This window comes from Salvia splendens, chromosome 20 (assembly GCF_004379255.2).
Source record: "Salvia splendens isolate huo1 chromosome 20, SspV2, whole genome shotgun sequence".
Taxonomy (NCBI): Eukaryota; Viridiplantae; Streptophyta; class Magnoliopsida; order Lamiales; family Lamiaceae; genus Salvia; species Salvia splendens.
In genome coordinates, this window is record NC_056051.1 from 20,798,752 (window position 1) to 20,811,268 (window position 12,517).

The 12,517-nt window shown below is 35.3% G+C and overlaps 1 protein-coding gene across 1 annotated transcript; it reads right to left on the reverse strand.

Moving 5' to 3' along the window:
- Positions 1-444: 444 nt before the first annotated feature.
- LOC121781647 (carotenoid cleavage dioxygenase 8 homolog B, chloroplastic-like) lies at positions 445-2,652 on the reverse strand. The gene is made up of 6 exons (XM_042179363.1): positions 2,353-2,652; positions 1,426-2,172; positions 1,145-1,338; positions 868-1,057; positions 672-774; positions 445-590 (listed from the first exon to the last, which is right to left on the reverse strand). Exons 1-6 carry the CDS (start codon positions 2,650-2,652, stop codon positions 445-447), a joined length of 1,680 nt encoding a protein of 559 aa, XP_042035297.1.
- Positions 2,653-12,517: the final 9,865 nt, after the last annotated feature.

Genomic DNA, 12,517 nt, shown 5'->3' on the forward strand with positions numbered 1-12,517 from the left:
GCTAATTTTAGAAGTTTTGTGTGGCCAGTCTTTGAAAAGATAGTAGTAACAAACATTCTTTTTGTGTTTGTCTAAACACCCAAATGCATGAGTTTTTAATCAAAGGAATCTAATAATATACTCCGTATTTCGACTATATATAAATCTAGATTTGTAATGCAATTGCATAGTAGTATTTGACAAGTTAATTACACCACAAAACACACTTGTTGGCCGTTGCGAATTATACAAAAGAAAATTAGAGTAAAATTAGCAGTTTAAGTTATGCAATTTTTTATATTTACTTAATGCAACGACACAGAATCAACACAATTGACAAAATTCCATAAGTTTTTATTAAATCAGAAATGCATGCATGACAAACAACCTCACAACATACACAAGATTATAAGTAATCTCTTACAACATTGTGAAATCCAAATACAAGTACATAAGTAAAAAGAACTAATTCTTGGGAACCCAGCATCCATGGAGCCCATAAGGAAGACCATAGGGAAATTTAGCTCTAGCAATCTCTTCAAAAGTAGTTCCATCCAACACCAATGCAAATCCATCACCATTCTTCTGACTAACCATGGAGATCACAACACCTAAAAACCATAAATATGATATTAGTATACAACAATGAGATTGGATTGTCATAAAAAAAAGTAAGTACTAATTAAACTAACCATCATCTTCCTGAGCGGCACCAGGCCTAGCCACAAAGAAGGGCTCGGAGGGGATAGAGCCTTCCTCACACCAGCTCTTAGCCTTCTTGTCCACTAAATCAAGCTACACAACAAAATTATGGAGTATATTAAACACAAGAGAATATATTGTTATGCGAAATTAAATAGGGTAATTAACTAATGAATGAATGAATACCTTAGTAATGGTATTTGGGAAGTTGCAAGGCCTTTGTGCACCAGTAGCATAAGCATAGCGATATTTCTTCCCCAAAAAGTTAGGGTTAATGCTACACATATCCATGCCTCTGCCATGCTCATTTGGATCCAATGCTGCCTCTAACGTCCCATTTGGGCTCCCATCAATTGGAATCCTAAATCTCCCAACCCTTGATATATAAACAACACATTTTAATGTAGTAGTTAGTATAAACTCCATAAAACAACAAATTAATTAAATAATTAAATAAACAGACTTTGCATCAGGCAACACATCTTGGCCGTGTAATGAGCGAAGATTATGGAGCGAAAGGTTAGGAAGAATGGCAGGATCAGCGTTATGTTCACAACAATCAGCAATAACGGCCGTCACTCTTCCATCTTCATCAGTCTCTTCATAAGCATTGATGAAATGAAACGTCACAAACGGAGGAACCTCCACACTCGCCACCTTCAATATAATTAAATTGATAAAACATTAATTAGTATTTTTAATAAATAAAAAAAGAGAGAGAATTAATAGAAAAAATAAACTTACAGTCTTGCCAGTGGCTTTGCACATAACGTGCATGTAGGCCTTGGAGTCAGGGAGCCATTGAAACTTATACAATTCTGTGGGCTCAGCCTTTAGCAAATTCTGAGGACAATACCTAAGTGGCATCTCCGGGACCACGACATAGTTCTCGGTGACCGGGAAGGAATGGACCCAGCCGGGGGATGGCCTGCCCCGACAATTGACCCGCCCCATGAGTTTCCTCTCATTGGTCCCGGGTTCCATCCTGACGACTTGGTGGCCCGGGTTGATTAGGTCGGGTAACAAAGTAATATACTCGGTATCAGTGACAATTGGGTGGGCCGCTTGAATGAGCCCGCCCAAATTGTCAGTATACTCAAACTTCCCCAACGTGTCCAACGTGTCGGGGTCGATCAGAATAGAGCCCTTTTGGGTCTCGGTCAAGCATAGGACTCGGCCATCGCCTAGCTTAACCACACCGGTCATGGTATTGTCGGTAAGCGAAGCCCCCGAAAAGAGCTTAGCAAGGTCGCCCATGTAGTCTAAGAAATTGTCGCTTTTAGGGCCATTATCGGAGAACTCACGGAAGCAAACTTTTTGATTCTTTTGGGCGGCTTTGTAGGCTTCAGACTCGATTTGGCGATGCCCCATTACGAGCCGCCCGCTCTCAAAGTTGAGGCGCACGAGCGTCGCGTACCCGTCGAACAGGTGCTGGAGGTTGTACTCTCCCACGTGCCATACGCCCGGACCGTTTCTTAGATATGTCCCGTTCTGTACCATCGGTTGAATTAATTAGACTAGCATGTCAATATGTACATTAAATCATAATATATGATCATCTAATTAAACATTTGATTTCGCTACTACTACTACTACTACTACTGTTTTATTGTAGTAGTAACAATCAATATCATTATATTTAGAGATTAAAAACACATATTATTTAGTTACCAGCCATTGAGGAATTTCTCCTTCGACTTGAAGCTCTCCTTGCCATCTCTCTTGCCTAACACTTGTAAAAGCAACATGTGTCTTTTCCTCATTACTTTCTTCCTTTGCAACCACTTCTGAAGCAGCTACTTTTGAGATGGTTAACAATCTCCCATTCTCATTCAAAACCCTATTCGGGAATGTTTTCCCAAATAACAACGATGAACAAGACTGATCATGTTTGCCTCGATGACTTTGACAGCTTCTTTTCGACTGATTGTTGAAGGATGAAACGATGGGAGAAATTCTCAGGGAAGCCATTGATTGATTGATGCTATAAAGATGAGTTGATAAGTGTGTGTGTGTGTGTGTGTTTGATTGTGATTGTGATTCTGTTGAAAGAAACAAACGTATTTATAGGTGGTAATTACGGTTGGAAATAAATTTTATTTATAGTATACATATAAGATATAGTGTGTGTAATGTAATTTTATATGGGAACTAGCTATTGGAATATTGAATGCTGTGGTTCCATTTTCCTATAAAATCATGCACTCTTTGTAATGTAATTTTATATGGGAACTAGCTATTGGAATATTGAATGTTGTGATTCCATTTTACTATAAAATCATGCACTCTTTGTGGGCGAAATAGTTAATGTACTGGTAATTAATTTAATTGCTAAAGAGAAAATTCCCTTCTTTCTGCTAGTTTCACAAGCCAATTATAAAAAAATTTAATTACTTTATGCTTAATACCGATGTCTTGCAATATAAATGTATACTACTATATTATTTGCAACAAAATTAATCTAATAGTACAACTTTGTATTTATTCTCATAATAGTTGTGTATGAAGTAATTACTAAAACCTTAATTACGGCTTGCTCAAAAACAAAATTCAAAATTGAAAATGTTCAAAGTTCTTTAGTGTTCAAATATTAATTTTCTTGGAAATCTCTATTTAAGCATTTAAGCTTAAGATTATAGGAGTAGTTTCCTAAGCCTAGCTTCGTCAGAATAGTGGTAGTATAAATTAACTCTACGTCTCGTGAACTTCACGATTATTGAATAAGAAGAATCATAAAAAAGATACTACTACTATTAGAATTACTGGTATTTTGTATAGGTAATTGTTTGAGGAGTTACTATATTAAATGTTGTATAGCAAATTGTATGATTACATCTTCACCAAAGTACTATTCAGCTTTCACGTGACATTTAGAAGTAGAGGGCGCAAAATCACTTGGAGCAGAACCTATGCGTGAAATTTGTTTGGAAACAATGTTGTTTCACGTTTACAAATCGACCATTTTTAGGGATGCTTCAACATTGTCCGAAGTCGAGCGAAAGGGCAAGGCAAACAATGTTGTTTCAAGCATACATATAGACCATTTTTTGGGATCCTTCGACATTGTCCGAAGTCGAGCGAAAAGGCAAGGCAATAAATATATAGCTACATATTTTTATAAATTTTATGTTGTTCACTTTAATTTAATTATATATCCAAATAGTGCTAGAGTCCTGAAATTATTAATCATTTTGGTGGAATATATAGCATATTTACCATTTATAATAAAAGTGAAATGTGACTATTATTGTAGGACGAAAGTAGTATATCATAGTAAAAAATATTAGAATTTGATTGTTGTTTAGGGGGAATTGTTTGAGAGGTTATTATGGAGTACTCCTTCCGTCCGTGAAATATTGTCCAGTTTTGTCATTTTGGTCCGTCCGAATAAGTTGTTCACTTTGCTTTTTTTTATATTTTTGGTACGTGGATCACACTTTCTAGTTTTTACTAACTATTTACACTCACATTCTATTATAAAACTAATATATAAATGTGGAACCTTCATTCCACTAATTTTTCCAATTCCCTTTTATTTACATTTCTTAAAACCCGTATCGAGTCAAACTTGCACTTGTCTTTGTCTCGTTCTCCAAAAATACTAGTCCTAGTAAATCAATAATTAATACTCCCTCCATATGTGAAATACTACATCTGTCTCGCTTTAGCAGTCCCAGTTATTTTTGAGAACTCGTTTCGTAAAACTGATAATAAATAGTTAAAGTGGAGAAATGGTAAAGTAAGAGAGAGAATAATGTAGATATGTATTATCTACATTATTCTCTCTCTTATTTTAGCATTTTTTCATTTTAACTATTTATTATCATATTTACAAAACGAATGCTCAAAAATAATTAAGACTGTTAAAGCGAGACAGATGGAGTATTTCACATATGGAGGGAGTATTAACTATTGATTTACTAGGACTTGTATTTTTTATCTTCTCCAAATACTCATATTCAACCTTCACTTATAGGTCGCCTCTTTCAAGAAAAAAATACTAGAACTACTATATCTATAGGTAAAGAGCTTAAAGAAAAAAGAAGAGAGAAACAACACGAAAAATACATTGGAACTCTGGAAATTTTTTTTAAACCATCATAAATTTATAACTGTTAACAAGATAGAAATTATTCTTAAAATATACTTAAAATTAAACACAAATCATTTTTAAATAGTTTTATGTTCCATTAAAATAGGTCATTTAAGATTTTATGGATTTTAATGCGTAATTGTTAAAGTAAGAAAGAAGATGAAAAAATAATTGAAATTGCGTAGTAAATGATGAGATCCATAAAAAATAAAGTAAAAGGAAGGAGCAAAAAGTTTAGGGTTAAAGTAAAAGAAAAAAGAGAAAAGATAGTTGAAATTGTGCAGTGGAAGTGTGACTCATAAATAATTAAGTAAAAAAAGGAGAAAAAAGTTAAAATAAATGGATATAGACTATTTCTATGGACGGACGAAAAAGAAATTTGGTCTATTACTATGGAACGGGGGAGTATATGATTTAATGATATACCAGGAGTAGTATATAAATATTACCAACTCGGAGGAAATATATATGTATCTAGGATATTAAAAAGAGATATACTAATTTTAAAAAATTAGGTATAATTCGAGAGATAAAAAAACATTAAAAATAATTTAGTAGTAGCTGTGAATACAATTTAATATAACATTAAAATATTATATTATTAATATAACACTTCGCTAAAGACATTTGATCGGCCCGATAATGAGTGCACTACTAACATATATATCTCTACAATCCCCACTCAACCATTCTTTATTATCTGTATAAAACAATATATAAAATTTTAAAAATATACTATTACTAATGTAGAGTCCCATTATTCACAAATCCACTCTTAAAGACCGAACCACCGAACCATACCAAATTTGGGTTTTTAGATCTACTTTTTTATGGATGAGAGACACATATTTTGTCACGCCCGCCCACCCCAGGGGTGTTACAAACGAGGCGATCGTGACCAAGGGACAAACATTTAAGAATAGCATTTAAGGATAACAGTTCATAAGAAAGACTCAATTAGCTTAAAAGAATAATATATATCAGAGTGTATGATACACAGAGTGCAAACTCGACTTTAGCTCCAAACAAATGGGAAAAGCTCGAATAAAATCAGAGTGTCTTTTCAACAATCAGCAACTCGAGATAAAATTATCTCAACAATACTTGGCGGAAGCATTCGAGAGTAGAATACTATTATGTATGAAGACATAATATATTCAGAAAGTTTTATTTACAATCTTCTTCACTTTCATGCTCAACACCCACCGCGCTCGTCACCGCTCAACCTGCACATAGAGAAAACATGCAGGGCTGAGTACTTGGTGTACTCAGTGGACACGTGCCAAAATATATTTTATAAAAATAGATTTTGTCAAGCCACTCTTTGAGTGAACTCGGGATTTTAGGAAAAGTCCGAGAACACTAAACATTTTTCTTTTCCTTTTTCAAAAGCGATCTTTCGATCTATTTTCCTGGAACATATGCCGTATCTGGCAAACCCGATTTCACTATCTCTTGTTCATTCATCAGTCCATTCATCATTCATCTTTCCTTTCATCATTCATCATATCTTAACATTCAAGTGCCTGGTAAGTGGTTACCTCCCACGGTCACCCATCAATCCATTTCATTCCATTCACCGTTGCAGTCAGATAGGCATAGTTCCAAAACAAAATATGGCTTGACATAACCTTTTCAACTTTTCTTTCCTCAAAACGTTTTTTTTTTGTTGAAACATAAAATTTCTGGCAGTGCGCAGTTCATTTGAAAAATTCGCCATAAATTCATCCAATGCCCAATAAGACTGAAATTTTTACAAGACTCAGAAGACACTTCAAATTTTCATCTAGTTCAAGAATTACATCAAACGGAGGTCATTTGGTCGGTCAAACAGAAAACGAAACATTCTGGCCGAGAATACCAGTTTTTGGCAGAATTGCGCAGTCGACTTCAAACATTTTTCAAAAATTCATATTTCGTCGAACGGGGCTGAAATTTATACGAGACACAGAAAACACCTTGAAATTAACTCAGTAAAATTTTCATACCAAAATTCGATCGTTTGGTCAGTCAAATACACGTCGGAATCCACTGTCCAAACACCACAGATTTCATACTCACAATTTCGAAATTTGAGTTTCTTCCACAATCATCCAAACAAAATTTTCTCATGCTTATAACACACAATCATGCTTGATAAGACTCTCTTAACATGTTTGCACATAAACTTAGATCATTTACCAAGGATTCAAATCAAACTTCACACAACTTAATCAACAATAGCATAACTATCAAAGTTCTCAAGCAAACTCACTTTCCCACCGATTAACTTTGCGATCTATGATTCCTACACCCTCTATATGCATGTAGGATTCAAGAATAAAGTTTCAATGAAGGAGATGAGAAGGAAATCTTAGTTATACCTTCTTGAATCAAGAAAACGAACGGTAGAAACAAACGTTGACACGATTCGTCCCTCTCCCTTCACTGCTGCCGCCGCTGCCACGAATCCGCCGTCGCGGATCCGCCGCCATCGGCTTCTCCTCTCTCTTCTCTCTCTCGGATTCTCGATTGCGAAAGAAAAGAAATGAAATGAAATGAAAGGAGGTTGTATTTATAGAAAATATTTTCATAAAAGACAAAAATTCACGTCTTTTCGTTTCGATGTGACGCGTAATTAATGCGGCGTTGAAAAACGTGCCTGATGTGACGTGGTTCTTATCCACTTGGAAAACGTGCCTGATGTGACGCGGTTCTTATCCAACTTTTCGTCTCGATTTGTTGTCGAAAGTGTATTTGATACGTGGTCTATTCTTTCGTGTAGGTATCATTTTGGGCTCGTAACAATTGGGTTTCAAATTGGGCTAGGAAGAATAATTGTTTGGCCTCAAAAGTGAAATACTTCTCTCGACAAAAGAAACAAGGTCGAAAAAATTTTCAAGTGCACAAACGACAGTCCTTTCAAGAACTCAATAAAAAGGTAGAAAAAGTCGGGGTGTTACAATCTACCCATCTTAACAAAAATTTCGTCCCGAAATTTGCTTACGTCATTCGAAAAGCTCAACCTCACCCTTTCCTCCAAGCCTAGTATCAAGAACTCGAAAATTGATCAAGCAGTCTTACTTGGATATGAACTGATTTCAAAATCGTAGCAACACTGTTGAAAGTGTCTTAATCAGAACGGCTGCAGAATTAATCAAGAAAACAAGAACAACATTTCTAGCTCGACTCTTTTAGATCGCATCATCAACTTGCAAAAATTGGTTTGAAGAAAAATAAAAATAAAGCAAGGTCTAAGTTCCATTGAACTTATCATGTTCATTCTGGGAATTAAGGTTTCAGATGAACTCATAAAGCTTGAAACTTTACTTCTGATGAGAGCTCGAAGGAATATGAGGTAGATCTTGAAAACAGGATGAAACTGAATTAAGTCTCAAATTCCATAGTAGACTGCAAAATAAGATATTTCAATTGTCAAATCAAATTTGTAAAATTTCGGCATCAATGAATGATGGTTCAAACATGTCATGACACGAGATGGTCAATCGTGGGAGGATTTAGAAGCATAGACAAATGTCATGAGGTAGCACTGATCATGGTTCGATGACATCATGTTATTGAATAATGATGTCACATCAATGGATTCATAGGATTGCAACCAACGTGAAGTGAACTTTTTAGGAAGATCGGCTAGATCAACCACGTTAAGGAAAAAGAGACACAATAGCCTTAACTTGGTATTGCAGAAAGAAAATCATTGAGCATGAAACAATATGTAGTGAAACTGAGCCAAAAAGAATTTCACTTCTGCAAGGAAGAACTTGCCGCATGCATAGTTACGAAATAAAAGGTGTACAAAAGTTCCAAAAAGAATATTCCATCCTTTGAAGAAACATGTATGGGAGATGTGATCATACTAAAGGTCATAACTGCAAACAGCTTTAGGAACGAAGTTCAATGACAGAAGCTCATAAGGTCAAAATATTTTCCTTACGAAAGATGAATCAAAGAGGACTACTAATCAAGATGTCCAAAGTTACAAAGACAAGCACAAATTTTCAAGAACTGAAAAATGAGTCATGACTTGACATAGGAAAAAGAAATAATGAGCATTACTTGCAAGGTTTGAGTCAAACAGGGTCTTAAATTGACAAGGCTCCCTGTTAATCGAAAGAAATGTAGAAAGAATTTCTTAGGATCCAAGTAAGTACTGCTGATTAAAATTTTCATTCTAGTTATGAGGGTCACACTCCCTCGCTCGTCTTTCTGAGGCCAAAATGGTAACATCGTTTTAAGAAACATTTAATCATAAGTCGTATCTTCATATATTCTTTGCACGTGATAACCGTCATTCTTTTAAAAACGTTGTAGTTATTCTCGCGCTCTCAACATGCTATAACGGTCGTTTTTGTTGCAGCATCGCCACCTTTGGCCGAAGATCGGATTATCTATTAGATCGCAGGTATGATCTCTACCTCCATTGTAGGATTACATCATTTCGCATCTCTTCTTGCCTCGAACGTTTTCTCGTTTGGAACATCTCTTCAATTTGCACTTCTTCTTTTCTCTAACTCTTATCATATGCTATGTCTTTTCGCATTCTCCTTGTTCTTGTCATTCAGGGAAAAACAATACTGAATTTGTAATCATTCGATAAAGTTCGAGTTCACACCACATATTTCATTTGTCCTATCACTCGGAAAAGTGATATTGCAGTTGTCAACAACTAAATTCGATATCATTCAATCTAACATATTTCTTAGGGCACTCTAGGTTCACAACACATTTTAACATCTCATATCTCAACAACTTAGTATAACACACACACACTTTCACATCCCAAAGCAAAACACTTTCACACTTCACATTTACATTCAAAACTTTAGAAACAAAAATTTTCCTTTACACTTTCACACTTTCCTTAAAAAATTTACAATCTTAATTTCAATTTTAAAGTAAAAGTTTTGACTCAAAACTCAAACATACTTGAACATCAACTTTCATCTTTCATGTAAAAACAAACAATCAATCGTTCCTCTTCACAACTCGCTTTTTTTTTAAAACATCAGCAATTACTCTTCTCAACTTGAAAATCGATCCCTCATGGAAAGAATCTACTTCCTCGTTCTTATAAATTTTCTCAAAATTTCCTCGTCGTCCTTTCTCCGAAACTTTCTCATAAAAAGTTTCAAATAAAAAAAAATATTACCTCTTTCTTGGTTGAAGCGTGGCGAAGCGGGATGTTGAGCCTTCCAAATTTAACCTTATTTTAGTCTAGCGAATCGAATCTAGACTAAGACTGAAAGACTCTCGGGTCCAGAGCGGAAAGAAAAATTGCTCTGATACCATTCTGTCACGCCCGCCCACCCCAGGGGTGTTAACAAACGAGGCGATCGTGACCAAGGGACAAACATTTAAGAAAGGCATTTAAGGATAACAGTTCATAAGAAAGACTCAATTAGCTTAAAAGAATAATATTATCAGAGTGTAATGATACACAGAGTGCAAACTCGACTTTAGCTCCAAAACACAAATGGGAAAAGCTCGAATAAAATCAGAGTGTCTTTTCAATCAAGTCAGCAACTCGAGATAAAATTATCTCAACATACTTGGCGGAAGCATTCGAGAGTAGAATACTATTATGTATGAAGACATAATATATTCAGAAAGTTTTATTTACAATCTTCTTCACTTCAGCTCAACACCCACCGCGCTCGTCACCGCTCAACCTGCACATAGAGGAAAACATGCAGGGCTGAGTACTGGTGTACTCAGGGACACGTGCCAAAATATATTTATAAAAATAGATCATAAGTCGTATCTTCATAATATTCTTTGCACGTGATAACCGTCATTCTTTTAAAACGTTGTAGTTATTCTCGCGCTCTCAACATGCTATAACGGTCGTTTTTGTTGCATCGCCACCTTTGGCCGAAGATCGGATTTATCTTATTAGATCGCAGGTATGATCTCTACCTCCATTGTAGGATTACATCATTTCGCATCTCTTCTTGCCTCGAACGTTTTCTCGTTTGGAACATCTCTTCAATTTGCACTTCTTCTTTTCTTAAACTCTTTATCATATGCTATGTCTTTTCGCATTCTCCTTGTTCTTGTCATTCAGGGAAAAACAATACTGAATTTGTAATCATTCGATAAAGTTCGAGTTCACACCACATATTTTCATTTGTCCTATCACTCGGAAAAGTGATATTGCAGTTGTCAACAACTAAATTCGATATCATTCAATCTAACATATTTCTTAGGCACTCTAGGTTCACAACACATTTTAACATCTCATATCTCAACAACTTAGTATAACACACACAACACTTTCACATCCCAAAGCAAAACACTTTCACACTTCACATTACATTCAAAACTTTAGAAACAAAAATTTTCCTTTACACTTTCACACTTTCCTTAAAAAATTTACAATCTTAATTTCAATTTTAAAGTAAAAGTTTTGACTCAAAACTCAAAACATACTTGAACATCAACTTTCATCTTTCATGTAAAAACAAACAATCAATCGTTCCTCTTCACAACTCGCTTTTTTTTTTTAAAACATCAGCAATTACTCTTCTCAACTTGAAATCGATCCCTCATGGAAAGAATCTACTTCCTCGTTCTTATAAAATTTTCTCAAAAATTTTCTCGTCGTCCTTTCTCCGAAACTTTCTCATAAAAATTTTCAAATAAAAAAAAATATTACCTCTTTCTTGGTTGAGCGTGGCGAAGCGGGATGTTGAGCCTTCCAAATTTAACCTTATTTTAGTCTAGCGAATCGAATCTAGACTAAGACTGAAAAAGACTCTCGGGTCCAGAGCGGAAAGAAAAATTGCTCTGATACCATTCTGTCACGCCCGCCCACCCCAGGGGTGTTACAAACGAGGCGATCGTGACCAAGGGACAAACATTTAAGAATAGCATTTAAGGATAACAGTTCATAAGAAAGACTCAATTAGCTTAAAAGAATAATATATATCAGAGTGTATGATACACAGAGTGCAAACTCGACTTTAGCTCCAAACAAATGGGAAAAGCTCGAATAAAATCAGAGTGTCTTTTCAACAATCAGCAACTCGAGATAAAATTATCTCAACAATACTTGGCGGAAGCATTCGAGAGTAGAATACTATTATGTATGAAGACATAATATATTCAGAAAGTTTTATTTACAATCTTCTTCACTTTCATGCTCAACACCCACCGCGCTCGTCACCGCTCAACCTGCACATAGAGAAAAACATGCAGGGCTGAGTACTTGGTGTACTCAGTGGACACGTGCCAAAATATATTTTATAAAAATAGATTTTGTCAAGCCACTCTTTGAGTGAACTCGGGATTTTAGGAAAAGTCCGAGAACACTAAACATTTTTCTTTTCCTTTTTCAAAAGCGATCTTTCGATCTATTTTCCTGGAACATATGCCGTATCTGGCAAACCCGATTTCACTATCTCTTGTTCATTCATCAGTCCATTCATCATTCATCTTTCCTTTCATCATTCATCATATCTTAACATTCAAGTGCCTGGTAAGTGGTTACCTCCCACGGTCACCCATCAATCCATTTCATTCCATTCACCGTTGCAGTCAGATAGGCATAGTTCCAAAACAAAATATGGCTTGACATAACCTTTTCAACTTTTCTTTCCTCAAAACGTTTTTTTTTTGTTGAAACATAAAATTTCTGGCAGTGCGCAGTTCATTTGAAAAATTCGCCATAAATTCATCCAATGCCCAATAAGACTGAAATTTTTACAAGACTCAGAAGACACTTCAAATTTTCATCTAGTTCAA